The sequence below is a fragment of the Lutzomyia longipalpis genome, chromosome 3 (genome assembly GCF_024334085.1).
Source record: "Lutzomyia longipalpis isolate SR_M1_2022 chromosome 3, ASM2433408v1".
In the NCBI taxonomy this organism is placed as follows: domain Eukaryota; kingdom Metazoa; phylum Arthropoda; class Insecta; order Diptera; family Psychodidae; genus Lutzomyia; species Lutzomyia longipalpis.
In genome coordinates, this window is record NC_074709.1 from 7,448,028 (window position 1) to 7,467,756 (window position 19,729).

General features: G+C 34.9%; 1 protein-coding gene across 4 annotated transcripts in view; it reads right to left on the reverse strand.

The window, feature by feature from the left end:
• LOC129791767 (uncharacterized) overlaps window positions 1-19,729 on the reverse strand; it is a 49,277-nt gene that overhangs the window by 6,599 nt on the left and 22,949 nt on the right. For all 4 annotated transcript variants that reach the window (XM_055830154.1, XM_055830152.1, XM_055830153.1 and 1 more), the window contains 4 exons: window positions 15,295-18,097; window positions 13,818-13,909; window positions 4,173-4,357; window positions 631-1,858 (listed from right to left, as the gene is read on the reverse strand). In XM_055830154.1, the coding sequence (XP_055686129.1) occupies window positions 631-1,858; window positions 4,173-4,357; window positions 13,818-13,909; window positions 15,295-18,029 (4,240 nt within the window). In that variant the 5' untranslated portion in view covers window positions 18,030-18,097. The remainder of the gene's footprint in view (window positions 1-630; window positions 1,859-4,172; window positions 4,358-13,817; window positions 13,910-15,294; window positions 18,098-19,729) is intronic.

Here is a 19,729-nt window from a genome sequence, read left to right on the forward strand (position 1 = left end):
CTTTGCACGTTTACGCAATATTGAACTGAATACTACTAATTTTATTTAAAAACCCGAAAATTGAATTTTAAAAACTAAAACTTAATTATTTTTTCAACTGACTAAACGACATAAACGATTAATTTTTATTAATTAAACTAATTTGTCCGTTTTATCCAATTATTTTCACGTGGGTAAAAAAAACTTTTCTTTTTGATTGCAATCTTATTTAATTGATTTTCTCTTTTTCATTTTCCCTTTTATTACTCTCACTCCTACAAACAACTCTTATTTTATTTCTTTATTGTACGTTGTCGATCACACTGATCATAATCTTTGATTTTTTATTAATTTCTTTCGTTTCTTTCTCAATTTGAATAATTTTTGTTAGCAGAGTTTTTTAGGAATATTTTTTTTTTGACTTTAAATGAGGCTTAATGGGATTAATATTCAATTAACCAATTAATAGGAATTTTACTTAATTTTAAGTCGCCGATTCAAACTTCAAAATTGTCTAGAAAATTCAATTCTAAACTGAAATCAATTCGACTTTTATGAAAATAAAAACTTTTCATGCTATATTTAGGCACTCAAAGTCAACAAAGAAAATTTTCACAAGAAAAGAAATAAGAATAAGATAAATGAACTCACCGAGAATTTCTGAGTTGATAACTTCAGGAATTTCGCTCCAGAGCGTCCTCGAGGGTCCCTGCTTGGGGCCAACAAGCTGCAGTGCCGTCGGTCGCAATGGCTTCTTCTCCTCCATCTCCATTTCATCCTCCTTCTTGCCAATCTCCTCGTACCCATCACTCTGATCCTGCTCACCCAGCTCAATATCCCGCGAAATGGACTCCAACTTGGCGGCTGAGTAGATTTGGTAGAGTGGCTCATTGAGGAACATGCTGTGGGAATTATCATCCCCACCGCCGCATTCACCGCCCGTTGATACCCCTGAACTACCACTGGAGCTGGCCACGGAGTCTCCACTTGTGGTCTGATAGAGTCCAGCTTCGGCGTACCAGGATGTTGTGCTGCGACTACTTTTCTTATCCTGATTCTTCAATTCGCGCTTCAATGTGTCTGACTTGAAGACTCCACACTCTGCATACCACGATGTTGTGGAGCCGAGATTCTTCCTTTTCTCTGCCGAGGATGCCGGTGGTGGTGGTGGGGGATTCAATGGACGTCCACAGGGTGTACTCTTCCTGCGATTCTCTTTAGCAACGTCATCTCCTGGCGTGGGAGACTTTGTGGCATCATCCGTGCGTAGGGTTCGATCACTTCCTGTGAAAATGCCCGAATCCATGTCCACTGAGTCGGAAATGTAGAATGTACTTCGTGTCCCATTGAAGGAGCTCCCAATGTTGAGTGTTGACTCCGACGACACGAGACTTCGTCGCAATTTCGACTTGAAACTCTTCCCACTCTTTGATTTCTTCCGCGGCACCTTAATGGGCGCCTCGTCAGCACCCACCTCCCCGCATGCTTCATCGCGACTAGATTGCTGGAGACTGTGATCAAATGTAGCTGGGCATGGTGCATGGAATTCCGTATTCTCGTACGCATCGTCTGACTTGTGTGAGAACACGGAATTCCTCTTCTTGGACTTTGGTGATTTGGACTTGCGTACAGTGCCGTCAAAGGGAACATTCTGATACTCAGGGGCATCGTAGAATTTTGTATTTTCATACTTTTGCCCAACAGTTGCACCCCCCTCTCCGCTCCTCTTGGATTTTTTCTTCGTAAAACGACTCAGTGACTTTGAAATTTCCGAGAGGGAGCTTAAATTTTTGAATTTTTGCATTAAAGCATAAACCTGATTGGACGATGTTGGTGGTTCCGGAAGTTTCGTATTACTCACATCCACCCCACTGTCATTCTGCAAAAAAAAAATTGAAATAGAAAAGAAAAACATATATAACCAGAGCTTGTGGGAAAAGCCCCGCGAATGAAAGTTCAATGCACAATGAAGCATCTTCCACCAATCCAACTATGAGCTTCCTCGCTCTGCACACAATTTCCCATTCACAGACTTTTATTTATTTGCATATTGTGAATTTTTCATTTGAATATTCACATATTTGTGCGTTTCCAATCAGAAAATATACATAAGCTGGTAAATATATATATAATGTGAAATGTATATCCGACATGGCGGAGGAAGCGTGGAAAATTAATTTCATTACGAAAACAACACGCGCTATATGCATTATGCTGCTTCACTTTTTTTCCCTCCACAGAGTTGATGAGAAATAAAAGTAAAAAAAAAAATTCACTTTTAAAAACTCTTCGTGTCTTTCTATCTTACTATTGTTTGTAACCATCTTATGCTCATTCAGCAATATATAGTTTATTTCGCATTATTCCCACTAAAAGAGCAATTTCTGCAATACACAACAGCAAATCTAACACATCGTCTAAATTCTTCAATTAGATCATCGAATTTTGCTATTTTTCTCATAAAAATTTCAATAAATTCACAAAAAAACGAAGCTATTTGGCAATAAATATTTTCAATTGAATACTTTGTATTGTGAAATTGAGGTAAAATATTTTTTAATTGTTGTTATTGTGTTGGAATAATGTATCAGAATAAATTCAAAACATGATTATCACATTAATTGAAATTAGGTAGGTGTAGTTTACGTTAAAAAAAAGTAGGGGAACTCACTGGAGAAATTGTAAACCATAAAGTAAAATGTGTACATGTGTAATCTTTTCTTCTTTATTTTAACGCCGTTAACGCGTTGTTTTCATATCAAAATCATTATTTTTTGTATTGGGTTGTCTATTAATTATCCGAATTTCTAACCTAACATTTTTACCCATTACATTCAATGGGGATGAATGAGACAGAAAATCAAAATTGTACAGAATTTATGTGAATATCTTAGGTTAGAAATCCATCTAAATATTGGACAACCCAATAATTTTTAAATCATATGGAACAAGTAGGTACAGAGGTACAAAAATATACAGAATTATCTTTTTGAAAGTACCTATTGCGTTTGCTTTGTGTAAAAAAATGTATTTTATTACAGCAGCGTGTAAAAATATATATAACTCTGTCGATTTTCGATTGTTTTCTTTTCTTTCCACGTATGGATATTGCTTGAATGCTTAATAAGATTTAAAAAAACGTTTTAGTCAAAATCTTAAAATGTGAGGTTATGTCGTTTACGTTGTCTTCAAATACTTCTTACATTTTACGCTATTTCTGGCACAAATCTTTGCTTAAGTTCAAGTTAAGAAATTAATTTCAATCGTAATAGCATGCTCTAAAAGTTTTTTTAATTGTATAATTGTATTTGAATTTGTTTTAACGTAAAGAACATAACCTTATATTTTTAAACCCCTTCGCGGTCTCGTGAAATATAGAAACATGCGATCTTTTATATCGATATTTCTTCTCCAAATGTTTTCAGAAGAAATTTTTCGGTCTTAACTTCGTGAATTTAATACATTTCTCACTTTGAAAAACAAATAAATTCAGTAAAATTTGGAAAAAAAATATAATGTTTCACGTGGGTCTATGCGAAAAGTGTAACTTATTTTGATTGTAATATTACTAATTCCCATTAATTTTAATGATGAAATACAATAGAAAAACATTTTTTTGATAAAATTGATAAATGTAGATAAAAAAAAGTAAGGTTATGTTCTTTACAAGCATGAAAATTTGTAATAAAGTAGTTATTTTATTTTGTTTTATTCTAAGAAGAAATATCGAGTGAATGAATGATACTTCTTCACGTTTTACAGCATTTTTTAAATTAACCTTTTACGTTTCACATGTGAGTTCCGTTGTTCTTTTACTACGTACCTACGTTTTACGCAATAATTTTTTTTTTTTTGAATTTCCCTAATATTCCAATAAATATTCTATTTTTTTTTGGGTTATTCTTTAGCCTTCAAAATTATCACAACTATTTTTATTTATTAATTCTTTGCAAAGCCTCTACTTTTGTTTCAAAATTATATAAAATAATTCACTAAAAAGAGTTAAATTATGACCAACAAAAATATTCTCGATGCTTTTATCTTCCACACAACTGTGATGAATTATGCTAAATTTAATATGTAGGTAGATGAGGTAGATATTAAAAAAGAAAAAGAAAAATGCTCCGAGAAGCACACATGCTTGAGATATGTATGTATATAGTTAATTACTAATTCCAATTAAAATTCCTCACCTTCTTAATATCATCGTCTGAATCTGGTTCACTGTCGAATGAGTCGAAGTCATCGTCTGGCAGATCTTTCTCCATGCCGTTGCTTATAATTGCCTGGGTATTGCCATTTGTATGATTGGGCAATTTTGTTTGAAGCTCATTCATTTTCGTCGAATAGAGAGATTCGTAGTGATGGTCAGAATCGTCTTTTAAATGCATTTTAGGAGAGAGGGAAAAAAAGAAATTGTATATAAATGACCGATTAGGTTTCTTCATCATTTTTTTTTCTCTTAAGAGGTGATGATTTAAAGAGAGTTTAAGATTTGAAAACTACCAACAAAGACGGCAATTTGCTGCAATTCACATTCTCCGGATGTCGGAAACATCGTTCGACAGATACATAGCGTTTCTGGACCTTTCACACCACCACTAGTCGTCGCCACATTTTCATACAGTGGCTCCGGTAGAATAGCATCCGTTGCTAGTGGCTCATTTTTGTGCGTCAAGTACACAATTGATTGAGATGAGATAAGAACTGTATGGAGAGTTGAGAGTTTGTTTTTTTTTAAAGGGGAACTTAATCTCTTAATATTTTTTCTTAAAGGTATTTTACAAGAGTGTTGAAAGTGAATTTTATATGGAGAAAAAACTGAAAGATCTCAATGTGAGATTCGAACCTTCGCCAGCAGCTCGAGGACTTCTTTTTCGCGGCACTGTTGTCACTGTTGCTGAAGACACTCCAAAGGCCATATTCTTTAACTTCATTTGCGATATTCATGCAGAAATGTACTACATCATTTCCCATTTCCGTCAACCAGAAAGTTCATTGAGCATCACACATACATATGTACCTACATATGTAGCTTTAATATATAGGAGCATTCAATTGGAACTCCATCCGCAACTAATAAAATAAATTAATAGGAACCTATAAGCAATTTTTCTCGTTGAAAATTGATTTTTTTCTCATCTCTTTTGACATTTTTTCTTCATTTTTTTCCTCAAAGGGTTTCGCGAGGTAGGAAAGAAAATTTGCAATCTGTGGTAGATGATGGAAGAGAATCATTGCAAAATCTTAATCGTGCGGTGAAGCAGAAACATTTTCGGAATTCACAAACTCTGAAAAATTCTCTCACACACAGAGTGTACCCATATAGAAGAAAATTAATTCACTTCACTACACTGCGAGGTCAGCAAGTTGAGGATAATCCTTGTGTGTATGTTAAAAGTTTTTGAGCACTAAAGAACCGGTCGGTCTCATGACTAATCCACCATTTTCAACTGCATGATGGTGTAATAAGAAATGACTATATCGCCATGTTAAGAAATAGGGGAAAAATCATCTAAAGCACTGATCCAATTTTCCTCTCAAACAAAACAATCAACTTTCACTATCTTCCGACGAAAACGCACATCGCAATGATATTTAATTCCGAATGCGAAGAAGAAATAAAAGTAGGATAAAACTCTATGATATAAGACGGAAAAAACAATGTAATCCAGCACAAAAGATATATAATTACTATTTGTTATTTTATTATTATAAAATATGAATGATCTAGGAGGAGAAGAGGAGCTTCGTTAACACGATGAAGAAGAAAAAAAAGTTCATTAACGCCCCAAAGATTGAGACACAAAACTTACAGCGTATTCACGCAACGAAGACGTAACCAACACTGAATTTCATTTCACTTCCATTTCCAGTCTTTCGCTCATGGATTTTGTGAATTTTCGAAGTCACATACCTACTTTTTTTTCTTCTTTTTAGTGTATACATATGAGACCTCCCCATGGGAGGTATAAAAAGAAACTTTGATCGTGCTGGAGAGCTCCAATACATTGGTACAAGACAGGTGATGGAAATAGTATTTGGTGTGGCATTAAAGAGACTTTACGTTTTCTTCATTGCAATAAAATGAGCAAAAACGAGCAAAATGCTTCATTGGGAGGGCTTGGAGGGAGATCTTAAGTTTTTTCTCTTGGCAAATAAACTAGATAAACTCTAAAGTAAAATTTTAATTTAAATTAAGCTATAGAGGAGACTGTGTCAACTTGTTTGCATTAATTCCTTAAATATCCTTGACATGAAATAAGCTTCGAAAAACTAATAAAAATGCTCTTTTAGGGAATATTTCTTATCATTTCTTGAATGAGATTTTTTAAAGATTTTTGAAAAATTTCACGAGAGAGTCTTTCTTTAACATTTTATCAACTTAAGAAGCCATGTTATGGATAAATTAAGGAATTTAAGATAGCCCAGAGGGACAAAAATAGGTTAGTTTCATGTCCATGTGAAGTAAAACAAGGACTTACAGCTAATAAAAAAATAAACAAGAAAATGAAGCAAAAAAGTGCTTATCATTCATTAGATTCAACTTTCATTTAAAATTTATTCAATAGAACGATAGATCCGATTGATCAAAATAAAAATTCCAAAAAGCACAAAAGTGACGTCATTTTTCACGTTTTTGGCGAATCTTAATACAAGTGGAAAATCTCTCTTTTTTTGTGAGGAAGATTACTTGCGCCACGATTACTTTCTCGAAATAAAGGTGAAATGAATAAACTCCTTTATTACCGATTTATTTAACCCGAGTTTTACCAATTTTTTTTGACGTTGAAAAAAATTATAAAAAGCTTCCTTTGTCATAGAAATCAAATGGATTCGGTTAAAGAATTCAAGAAATTCTTATGCGAAATTTCATGAATTTTTGTTAAAATTTTCAAGACGGAAATGATTGAAATAGCTCAGATTCAAACAGCTACAATCTATGTAAAATTAAACAAAAACTGAGAGCTAAAACTACAAGAAAGCTTGTGAGTTGACTTTCTAGACAATTTTGAAGTTATGTAGACTCTGCAAAAATTTCAAATGAATCATAGGCAAACTTAAGCTAATCCCTTCATCAGGTATCTGATAATTTTGAAAATTTTCTCAATGAGTGCTTTAGTGCCACAAAAATAATTATAAATTTTTCTTATGACGCAAGCTTTCCTAAATTGGCCTGTTCTAGTCGTTAGAAAATGATTTTCTCTAAAATTTTCTCATTGATTTCAAAATAATTCTAATTTTCTTAAATTTTTAAAGTGTCGTGATGTTTTTTTCAGCTGTCTTGTGTCTCAGTCTTTAGCTTCTTTGTTTCTTTTCGTAAAAAAATAACTTTCCACCCCCTTTGACCGGCCACACTATACACGTAAGAAAATACATGTAAGAAAATCAAAGGAAAATCATCACAAAATTCGATTAGTTGCCATCCTCCTGCACATCGTGCGCTCTTTCGTGTGTATTGCTCTTGATTGCCTTGAAGCGCAAAAAAAAGTTATCGTTGGATGGAGATTTCAGCAAAGAGAGATGTCGCAATGGGATTGGACAGAAAATCCACCCACATCCACGGTGTGGTGCTGCAAATTATTATTTTTAAACTTTTCAACAATAAAATAGGAAGATAAAAAAAAGATCACTCTTGTTGGAAATTCAAAATAATTACGGACATTTTATTTGATATATAATGTACATTGGTGGGTACATTGTACATCACACTTCAATAAACAAGAAAATGTCCATGAAACAAATTGTAGGTAAAACGAAATAAAAACATTTATTCACGAGGAAAAATCATTGTTAGAGAATTCTAAAAATTTTTGTCAAAGTCTCCGCTTCACACGATTGTTTAAAAAACATAAAAGGTGGACACGTTACACGCCATATAGTCTATATCAAAGCACCATAACATTTTGTTTAAATGTTTAAATGCTCTAAAAGTGAGTACATTATGTACAGGTGAGCTATTCAATCTATTTACTTAATAGAAAATTCTTTCAATTTTATTTGAAGTTATTCTTAAAGGTTTTTCGCCTTTTTTGCATAAAGATATTTTCGTACACTTCATGCATGACTGAATGGGCTAATTTGCAATGTAAATTAATATTAATATTTGTTACATATTGTGAACAAATGTAGGAGTTTACACTTTCATTATTCCACCGCCTGGACAAACCCGCTGCACAGACTAATTGTGTGTGGTCTCAATGATCATTCACATACCATGAAGCTAATATATAGGAATAACTAATTAAAATTCATCCAACTCTTATATAGTTTCCACATTGAATTTTCCGTCTTTTTCACTTTATTTTCAGTTTGATCATCTACCACAGATGCTCTTTGTTATGTTTTTTTTTGCATTGCAGTTTAATTCGCATTTTTTTTATGTTCAATTTATGTAAGACTTGGAGGTATTTTTCGCTCAATGATTTTCATATTTCGCAATTGTTTTAACAAACTCTATTTAGCCCGGGTGTATGTATGTGGTCAGAAGCCGAGGAAAAAGCCACGGAATGCGCTTTTTTTCGTAAAAAAAAATGAAAAACTGACCATAAAGAAAATTATTCAGGTGAAATGGGATAACAAAAAAAAAGACATTCACTTTTATTTAAATTTCACCAATAAAATCAAATTTTCTCTCAAAGAAATTTATTTTAGACGTTTTTTTTCTCTTTGGGGCTATGGAGCTTTTAAAGCTCTGCTAGACACAATATTTTATTTTATATCAAACAAATGCACATTTCAATGCACAATCACGAGATTTATCATTGAAATAATTTAAGAAAAAACACTCAAATACTCAATTTTATCATTTTATTTTATTTCAAAAATTTTGCCTGAATGAAATGTTAAAGAAAAAATCCTACCGCGGGCCGCGACTTTCGACTACAAACTAAAAACTCAAACACGGGGGGTTTACGCTGTGGCCAAGCCATGGAGTGTTCAACCAGTTGGTTGCTCAACAATTATACCATTGTGTAGCATATCATGCATTCATTGTGATATTTCAGAGTGTTGTTTTATATATATGGAGGTAGGTAAATGTATGTACAACGAACAAAACCACACACAACACATTTACGCCACTCCGGCAGAATGCGCGAGAATGGTCAGGGATTGTAAACTTTTTTCTTTTTCTTGTAAAGAATAACTAAACAAACAAACACGAAAAATACAAAAGAAAAAAAATTCACAATCATTAAAATTATTCGCATTGAGAAGGATGTTCTTCTTTTAAAGTTAAAAATAACAAACCATTTTAAGCAGTTTTTTATACTTCTCACGAGAGCTTGTTTGTTTGTTTTTTCTTTTACTTTCAAGATTTTCTTAAGGGGAAATGACGATTTCTCATTATTTTCTTTGGATTCAGAGACTTTTTTTCTACATTAATCGTTCGTACGCCATGACCAAAATACTCACGGTGACCGACCTCATAGAATTTTTCGCAAAATAAGCAAATTTTTGCGGTCAAATGTGCATTAATAGACTCATTTGGTACTCCCTAAGAAGTCTTTGGATATTTTAGAACACAAAAATAATTTTTAAATGGATTTTTTCAATGATTTTTTTTAGGTTAGAATGAAATGGAATAAATTGACCGTTACATCAATTTTTGAATTCCCGCTTCTTCCATTTTTATTAATAACTTTTTTTCTAGTGGTCGGATCGACCTGAAATTTTGACACAATCTTCTCAGATAACCAAGGAACTTACTCCCAGAAGATGGGTTTAAAATCTGTGAGAATTAGGGCGTAATAACTCGAAATAGGGCTCTGAGGTCAGTGACCTACCCCTCATGGAAATGCGAGGGTTAAAGATGTTTATTCGTCAATATATAAAAAACTTCTTTATTCTTAAACAATCAAGACATGGTTTATACGTCTGTTAGAGAATCTAGAAAAGATAATAAGAAATCAAGAAAGAATCTCTCAATTTTTTCCACAGGGGTCACATAAAAAAATCATACAAAGATTGCCAAAAAAAAAAACGTCTACATTTAAATTTTTCCCTAAAATGCTTCGAAACATTCTTGCTGGGAGTTTCTTTGGTGATTTCTTATCCTTTTTGGATTCTCTACAAGATGAAAGTATTTTAATTGTTTTACGAATGAGGAAGTTTTTCATATACCGATGAATAAACTCCTTTAAATTTTGTACTTTCCTTAAAGAAAGAATTAAGATTGGATGGTTATTCAGTCATGAAATTAACCAGAGAAAGTTTTTTCTTTCTGAAGTTTTGAGAGCTTTATTCTATCTCTTTATCAAGGAGTAAGTAGAGAAAATTTTCATTGGAAATTTTTAAATTTTCATTGAGAATCTTTTATTATTTTAATACGATTCAAAGAAATTGAAAAGAAAAATCTTTAAAGCAGTTGAAAGACAGACAATTTTCTCACCAAAAAATACATTCAAAATCATTTAAGAAAAGAGTCTCTAAAATTGACCCTTTACTTAAATTAAAAGACCTAAAGAAAGAGGTGAACGATACTCAAAAAAATCAAACTCTGAGTGACTTTACAGACCAAATCTCACGCTTTTCTTCCTTTCGCTTCACATAAATCACCCAAAAAAATAAATAAATTCAAATATCAAATAATCACTGAAATCAATCTTTGCAAATTGAATGTGATTTGTTGGGAGCTAAAGTGAAATTTAAATGTTATTTGAATTCCACCAAAAAAATAAATTTGAAAGCTACCGAGATTGAATTAAACTAACAATTTTTTCGGAAGTCATGTTTAAATTTCAAATTATGGGATTTCACGCAAATCAACTTACTAAATGGATGCAATTATTGAGATTAAGACTCTTTTACAAGACATGTAATTTTTGGAGATACAGAAAAACATTCTCGTTTGTTTTTTTTTTCTTTTTTTGAACAAATAGAAGAAGAAAAAATTTGTGAAATAAGAGTGATTATTTTGCACAACATACTCCTATTTGGTCAAAGAGAAAAGTAGGAAAAATTTCTTTTTCTATTTACTTTTGTGAACAAATATTAAATCACTTTGATCATGCCTCGGCGATTGCATGCGATGAGCTTTTGAAGGTTTTCTCCACGATCGCCTCAATGTAGACAAAATGAAGACTTAACGTGTGAAAATACTACCGCACAGCAACGAGCATAAGCCGCATAAGCCGCTGAATAAACACAACTAATTAACGCGGTGAGTGTAAAATTTTTGGACTCGAAAATTGATTAGAGATTTTTTTTTATGGCAGTTTATTCAACTTTTATATTTACTTTGTAATTTTTTTCTTCGATACGGTATAGTAGAAAATATTCCATTATGTATTAACCTATATATAATTGGCTGGTTGGCTTGCATATCAAAACATGGTGCTCAGAGAGCCAACACCTACATACACGAGTAAAGAGGAAGGAATGAGAAGAATCATCTCTCTACTGCGGGATTAATATGGGAGACATCACGAACATCGTGGGTCTTTGAACTATTTTTGCTATGCGAGCTGTTGATATAAATTTTCTACAACTTTTGTAAATTGCTGCATAATAAAATTACTAATTGAATTTAAACATCAATTGCCATGTTTTATGAAAAGAAATATTTATGCAGAATTCATTGTACACAGCTCACGGAGTCTTTGCGGACAAAGTATCATGGGTGAGAAGGTTCAAGAGATGTGTATGAAAAAAAAGAAGAAAATTAAATATATATTAAGAAAAAAAAAACGAGGAAACGGTGGTTTCTTTTGTGTAATCACCAGTTTTTCTTCTTCGCTACCATGTGGATTTAGAAGTCTTGAAAGTCTCGGATTTCATACATAAAATGTACATAAATGCAGTATTTTCTTTGCATACTTCTCTGTCATATTCATAGGTACCCCCAGAAGTCCGGGGAAGTAGAGAGAGTGCTGGGAGGAATGCACGTCGTCGTGACTCTAATCTCAATTCTTTTTTAAACTCGTAACAAATTCTCAGCTCAGCTGACACCCCGTTCAAACTACCATCATTACCTACTTTAGCAAAAAAAACTAAAGAGCATCGTAAGAACATTTAATTGCTATTTAGTAGTTTAATTTAATGTTTTGAAGATTTATTCAGAAAAGAAAATTGGATTTTGTATCATTGTGCTTAGAGACAATTTCAGTCTGACTTTGATATATTATTTCAGTTCCGGGAAGAACGTAATGGCCGTTAAGGTCTGATTTTTAAACAGAGCTTAAAAATATTTTTTGAGTCTGAATTTAAAATGTTTTTGGGACCTTAAAATGATAAAAATCAAATTTCATTCTCAAGAATTTTTGAATTAGTTTCATGATTTAATTTTTAATTAAAAAATTTATTGAACTTGAGCCAGATCGATGTGAAATTCTCCACTAATTCAGGCTTGTTAAAAAAGTTCTATATCAGGTTTTTAATAATTTATTTTTGTTCTATAAACATTTGTCTCAAAGAACATAACATTTTGGCATTCATTTCAGTTCTTTCCCTACGTCTATAAAAAAAGATTTTCAGTGGAAAAATCAAAGTTTTTTGTTATTGATTGTGTGGGAAAAACCTTTGCAAGAATCTTTAAGTTTTCAGTCTGTACAAAGCATTAAAAAGTAACTCTTTGATGAGACATTAACTGGAAATGAATCAACCAGTAAAGCCAGTTAGGCGAAAATTATGAAAATTAAATTTGGAAGGTCTAAAACACGAATTTAAACATAAATAGAAATTTGCATGAATCATAAAATAAGAGTTTTGAGGTGCTAAATATACTCCTCTTCAACCCTTAATTGTCTGAAAAATTTTCAAAACATAGCTTTTGAGTTTTGATTCTATTTCAATTCGAAATTTTCTCACCCACTTCACCCCTAAATTCTTCCATCTCACAGCAGAATCATTTAATTTTATTGCGTCATAACTCTTTCGTATTTTATGTTTTCTCAAAATAAAGAAAAGCTTTTAAAGAAAAGTTAATCAATATGCAATTTATATTGTTTGTTTGTTTTTTTTCACCAAGCAGAAGCTTTGAGCTAAACTTTCTGCAAAACAAACCTCGAGTAGCCAACTAAACAACAGAAATCTTCCATGGTCGAGGAGAAGAATTTATTATTTTTGCTTGCAGTGTGGTGTTAAGAAAACAAGAAGACAGTGGCAGCTGCAGAACTTCTTCCAACGCCAGCAGTAAATTAGAGCAACAAGATTTTGCGCAAAAGGAAATAACAACATTTTGCACGTAAAAGTTCTGTGGGTGGAAATGGTTGATATTTCTATGGAGCTACTCACGGGTGTTCCCATTTTCTCCTTTATAGCTATTTATTATGTACGTGAAATTTAGTTCAAGACGTGTGATAAATAAAATAAAGTTAATCATGTGAGAACATAGCCGCATACAGAAGAGATTCTTCTACAATATGGTAAGAATATTGCACACAAAAGAGGACAAACACCCAATGATTTATTCAACTCAACACTGCACAAGAGATGAAAGATTGGCAGATGCACATTCTCCGCATTCCCAAATGGTCATTGATCTCGTCATTGCAATTGAATGCATCGCAGGAGCAAAGCAAAAAGAAAAAAAAAACGAAGGGAGGAGAATGGCTAAATTGCATGGTGTACCAGTGAGTCATTTTTGAGCGAAACATATAATATATGGGGGGAGAAGCTGCGATGCTTAAGGGAGAGAATCTGTCTGCAGCAGCAGCAGAATCAACCTCCTGCAGAAGATGAAGAAGGTGCAATTTACTTTGCATCGTGATTTTGTTTGTAATCTTCTCCACCATGCATGGAGATTACGCCAATTTCGCATGTTTCAGTTGTCGAACGATGTTCTTTTGTGAATCACGCAAAGGGAAGGAAGGAAAAAATAATAATTCAATACTCACCATCGTAGTTATCTTCTTGTTGCTGTGTCCGATGATCCCGAACCTTTCGACTCCAGTCAGGACTTCGGTGACATTTTGTACGTTCGCGGATCCTAAAAAGGGAAAAGAAATAAATTATTTTTACTCTTTAAATTTTAAATTAAATTTGTTTTAAAAAACATTTTTAAATTTAAAAAAAATGAAAATCTATCTAAAATAATAGGTTAGATTTAATTAAAAAATATACATATATATTTATAATTTTTTAGGATGAAAATCCGCAAAAGATTGTGAAAAATAATTTATTAACGGATTTTTGTAATGTCGATCTAATGAAGTTATGTTGAGTTCGTGAAAAATTCTCTTGTTTTAATTTTTTTTAATTAACTAAGAGAGCTTTTTTCTAAAATAGATCTATGTTTTCAGGCTAGACATAAGATTATTAAAACTAGGTTTAAGTTCCAAAGGCAAACTAAGTTTTTTTTAAATTAGGCCTTAGCTTTTTTAGGGTAGGATAAGTCTTTTTTAGGCTAGATAAAATTTTTTCAAGCCTATTTTATGATTTTTAAAAAATCTTAGGTCAATTAAAACCTCATCAAAAAAGAAATTAAGGGTGAAAGATATAAAGTTTGACTTAAGAAACTTTAAGAATTTCTTTAAGAAGTCTTCTGTGTAATCGAAATACAAAAAAAAATCAAAAGAAAAATCTCTTATTTTTAAACAAAATTGAGAAAATAATCTATTCTTAATTTTAACAAATTCTATTGAATAAAATGTATGATGTCCGTAAATATTCGTCTCCATAAAAGCTTCCATAAAGGGGTGTAAAAGTTAATTTTATCAGGGATTGAGCAAGAATTATTGGGCTGTTCCAAAGTTAAGGACTTTCTCCAATATATCTATGAAAATCAACGATCTTTTTCTTGAAAAAAAAATTGTTTTTTTCAAATGTTTCTTTAAAAAAATCATGAAAGAAAATGATCATTTGATTTCCATTCGATCATCCCTCAATCCTTTATACTCTTTCGTTATTTACGGAGATTAAGAAAAGATTTCATATCGATTTTATTTAAAACTATTGATGCAATTAACCTCTTTAGCTTTGTTATAGCTTTATTAACAGACATTTCTATAAGCTTTTCCTTACCAAAAAATTCTTTTTAAATTCTCCTAAATAGGCCTTTCTTTAAGCACAAACTCTCGATCGATCCTCTTTTAATTTAATGTCTCAACTATTTATTTTTTCAGGACAGAGCTTTTAACTTCTTAATTGAAAAACATAAATTTCTATGATAAAATGGTAGAGTCTTCGACCTAGTTATTCTCTCTCCTTCGTCGTTCAATATTCCATTGACATTTTCCACGCACAGCGAGATCGTTTTATTTTATAATCTTTGGTATTTGTCGTATACATATTGTATGTAATTTACTGAATTCAAAATGAGTCTGTGCGAAGAATTCTCAATGGAAGGTAAATCAATCAGGAGGTAATACTCACACGATGAAGTTGTGCTTGGTGACCTCCTCAGTGTCTGAAATATCAATCCACTCATCGCTATTCTCGCTACTGCCCTCACTGGGTGGCTGTCGCAGTGCGTTCCCATTGAGGGAGGTGCCGTACAAGCTGTTGGTCTTATGATCCGAAGACAGTGTTGACACGGAATCCGCATGCCGCAGCAAATGTAGATGATTGAGGCGCAAAAAGTCGTGCCTGTTGATGCTTTCGTAGCAATTTGATGCGCCCGCAAGTCTCTCGTAGCCCCCATTGAGGGTTGACGGGGTGCTGTCGCCATTCCTGATGGTATCATAGATATTCTCCATTGTCCCGTGGAAGGCATTGCGCATGGGAACAGGTGGTTCTTTGGGGGAAATTTTAATGCTCTCATCGGGTTTTCGTGGTGGTGGCGGCTCAGGGGGTTTGCACACCTCATAGCCCGCATCCATGGCTTGCACCTCCTTACGTAGCTCATCAATGGCCTCGTAGTTGTCGAATGATTCGTAACTATTGACACTCCCACTGCCTGAGCGAACCTCAGCCAGGGTCTGATAGAGTGCCTCCTTTGGATGTTCAGGGGGTGGATTTATAATCTCATAGTCATCCTCCGTTTTATCACACTCCTCGTAGCTTTTACTCAACTTCCGCACAAGCTCATCTGTCTCCTCAATGATATCTCGGTAGTGACGCTCCTCATACGGTGTGGAATGATTTGGTATGTCTTGGGGAAAAATTGACTCATCCATTGATTGTGTTCGATTGATCACGGGATGATTTATCGCCTCAACGGACTCCCCATCGCCCAGGGGCTCCCCTGCAAAGTCCCCAAAACTATTTTTGGATGCTGTACGAAAGAGAAATGATTCATTTGGCTTTATTTCCGGCAAATCCGTCGAGGTGTCCTCCACTGGTTGGGTGAATGTTGGCAAATCAATTGTACTCTTGGACAAATGCTCAATCTTCTCATTGACACTACAAAGAGCATCGACGATTTTTTGGTCAGGATTCTTCAAGTTGGTATTTAGTATTAAATTCCCGTGACTCGTTGACAGTACATCACGGTGCTTCTTGGCATAGAGAAAAGACGATTTGAACTTGATCTTCTCATAGATGCGCCCATACACCGATTTCTCCTTACTCTTCGGCAATGTGGCAGCCACAGGTGTCTCTGTGGGACATTCAACAGGTGGTGCAATGCACGTCGTCGCATCCACCAACATTTCAGGTACATCAGCAGCACTTTTATGGGCATTTTCACTTTTACTGTCTCCCACCGATAAATTTTGTGTGTCTTCCACACTATTCGCGACAGATTTCTCCTCAGACACCTCTTCAATCTCCGCGAGTGCATCAATTTTTCGCACCACTGCACACGTGTCCTTTACCCCCTCAATCACATCACTCACATTGCCCGGCAGCGAAAGCTTCAGGCGCTTCCGCTGTATCTCGCGTGTCCTCAAAAGTACCTGCTCACTTTTATCCGGCACCTTCGGTTTGGCACTCTTCTTCACATCATCCAATTGCACTTGCGTCGATGGCGTCTCGAAGAATTTTATCGTAGCCCTCACACTACCACTTGGTGTTGCCTCAATACGACCACCGCCACGTCCACCGGATGTACTACCCTTCCGGGAGACACTTGATTTCCGTCGTGTTGCCACCTTCCTCGGGCTCCGCTCCTCACTCGTTGCCTCCCCTTGCTGCCTGAGACTCCCCTTGCGCGGGAGGAGGGATTCCTCCCTTATTTTGTACACATGCCCCGCAACACGATGCACAACAACACCCTTCTTCTTAACTTCCTCCAAAATCCCCGTATCTTGCTGTATGAGCTGATTGAATCTGTGCGTAAGGGCGGCCACTTTACTCGTCCCATTGGCCATCTTCCGTATGTGCGGACTCTGCCCGCTGTGTGTCTTGAAGCTGACCTTCCGACATGCCCCCCGTCGTGGACTTGATTCAACTGTAGTCGCTAGCGACGCACTGGATCCACTAAGGCTGTTATTGCTGCGACACTCCGTCTTATCTTTCTTATCATCCACGGCGGCATTGTTGCCCTTATCGCCGTCCACATTCGCGAAAGTCTTCCCACAATCGCTCTCACAACTCTCAGCTGCACTGCTACCCATTTCGCATCCACCAATCATGACTGTGGTGGTATTGGATGCCTTTGGTGTGATTACATTAACGCGCCTCGCCTCGAAGATATCCTCCCGACGTGCCCAATGGATTTTCGCCCCAGCTCCCGGACTCTGCATGAACTTCCCACACGACGTGCGTTCCCTGCACTCCGTGGCGAAGGCAATTGATGGCCTAGCCAGGAATGCCGAATCAGTTGTTTGACGCTTCTGCGGCTGCACCGATGAAGCTGTCTTGTACTTATTGAAATTATCCACAGGACGGTACGTTGAGCTCTTGCACAGCTCACCCGCCTGCCGAAGATCTTCGTCACTGTGGAGCCTCCGTGACAAAATTTGACTATTCCAAAATTGTCGGAGACTCTGAACACTCCTATTCTCACCTGTTCCCTTCACCAGCGAGCCCACACTCTTATTCCTCTTCTCAACAACGTCCACCGGGTAAATGGAACTCCTGCGTGAGCCAATGCTAAAATGCCCAAAGAGGTTGATTCGCTGCAAAAATGGCAATAGGGGCTCACTCTCAGTCCACCGTCTACCACTCTTTGGCGGAGCACCTGACCAGGGGACTTCCTTCGTTGATGATCCCATCTTTTCCACCATCACAATGCTGCCAGTGTCCAATTGCCGTGACTGCAATTGACAAAATCACATTTCCACCAGTAGACGACCTGAAATTTCAAAAAAGAGAGAAAGTGAATTATTGAAGAAAACTTTCATTATTTTAGACTTCTTTTAATGCAAAATCCACATATTGGAAATGTTCATCAATTTTGCACACATTTTGTCTCTTCTCTACTACACATATTGGAAAGAAAATTGATTTGCGCCAATACCCCGTTGAACAGGTAATAATCCAATCATTATATGTACCTGTTGTTGAATTGCAAAGTGGAATGATAGAGAAATATTAAATAAATTGATAAGAAAACTAAAATTAACATTCCACGAGAAATAAAATAAAATAAAACAGGGGAAAAACGGGAAAAACAATAAGAAATTAATATAAGGTAAAGAATTGATAAGAATTATTATTATCGCGGACTTTTTTCCTCAAATTGATTTAATTTTGGGGTAGGGTGGGGTGAAATGGTGAATTCTAAAAAAATGAAAAAATAATAACTCAAGAAGCAGTGAGAGCTAATCTGTCTAATTTTGTCAGTAGTTGTACTTTATACCCCTGCCTAAACCTAGAAAGTTTCATAATAATTGATCCAATATTTTGGCTTTCATTTGAAAAACAAATTTTTCGAACCTCAAAGTTACTCTCACCACTCAACTACAAATTCAGTTTTGGCGAAATTCTCTGCAATATTTTTTATCCAAATGCATTTTTAGACAGAGTAACTATTGCTAAACACGAATCTAATCTGAATTTTCCGAAAAAATTTTCCGAGTTTTCCCGTAAAACACTGATAGTAAAAAGTACCGCTTGGGGCAAAATGGTGAATTTGGTGTTTTTTTTAAAATAACTTTTTAAATTTTTGAAAAAATAATTTCCCTTAATTAGTATAACTATTATATACAATTTGGGATGTTTAATCACTTACTATTACCAATTTTTATCTATATAATAAAGAAAGGTCTCTCTAAAATATGGTGTCTGTTCAGCTATGCATTTCTACACCGTTGGTCCGATCGTGATGAAATTTGGTACAGAGACTACTGATACCAGGCGGTTTTTACCAACGGCACTCATTTTCCCCCCAGAGCCCCCCTTCATATAGCCCCCATATAAAATTCATGTTTTTTTGGCTACTTTTTGAAATTGGCGCCATAAATGTTGTGTGAAATTCACTTTTTCCCTTTGAAATATCTGTTGGAGGTTTTTCTGTGGCCCATCTATATAATAAAGAAAGGTCTCTCTAAAATATGGTGTCTGTTCAGCTATGCATTTCTACACCGTTGGTCCGATCGTGATGAAATTTGGTACAGAGACTACTGATACCAGGCGGTTTTTACCAACGGCACTCATTTTCCCCCCAGAGCCCCCCTTCATATAGCCCCCATATAAAATTCATGCTATTTTGACTACTTTTTGAATTTTGCGCCAAAAATGTTGTGTGAAATTCACTTTTTCCCTTTGAAATATCTGTTGGAGGTTTTTGCGTGGCCCATCTATATAATAAAGAAAGGTCTCTCTAAAATATGGTGTCTGTTCAGCTATGCATTTCTACACCGTTGGTCCGATCGTGATGAAATTTGGTACAGAGACTACTGATACCAGGCGATTGTTACCAACGAATACATTTTCTATTGGACTTTTTTCATCTCAATTATTTTCTCTATATAAAATTTGCGCG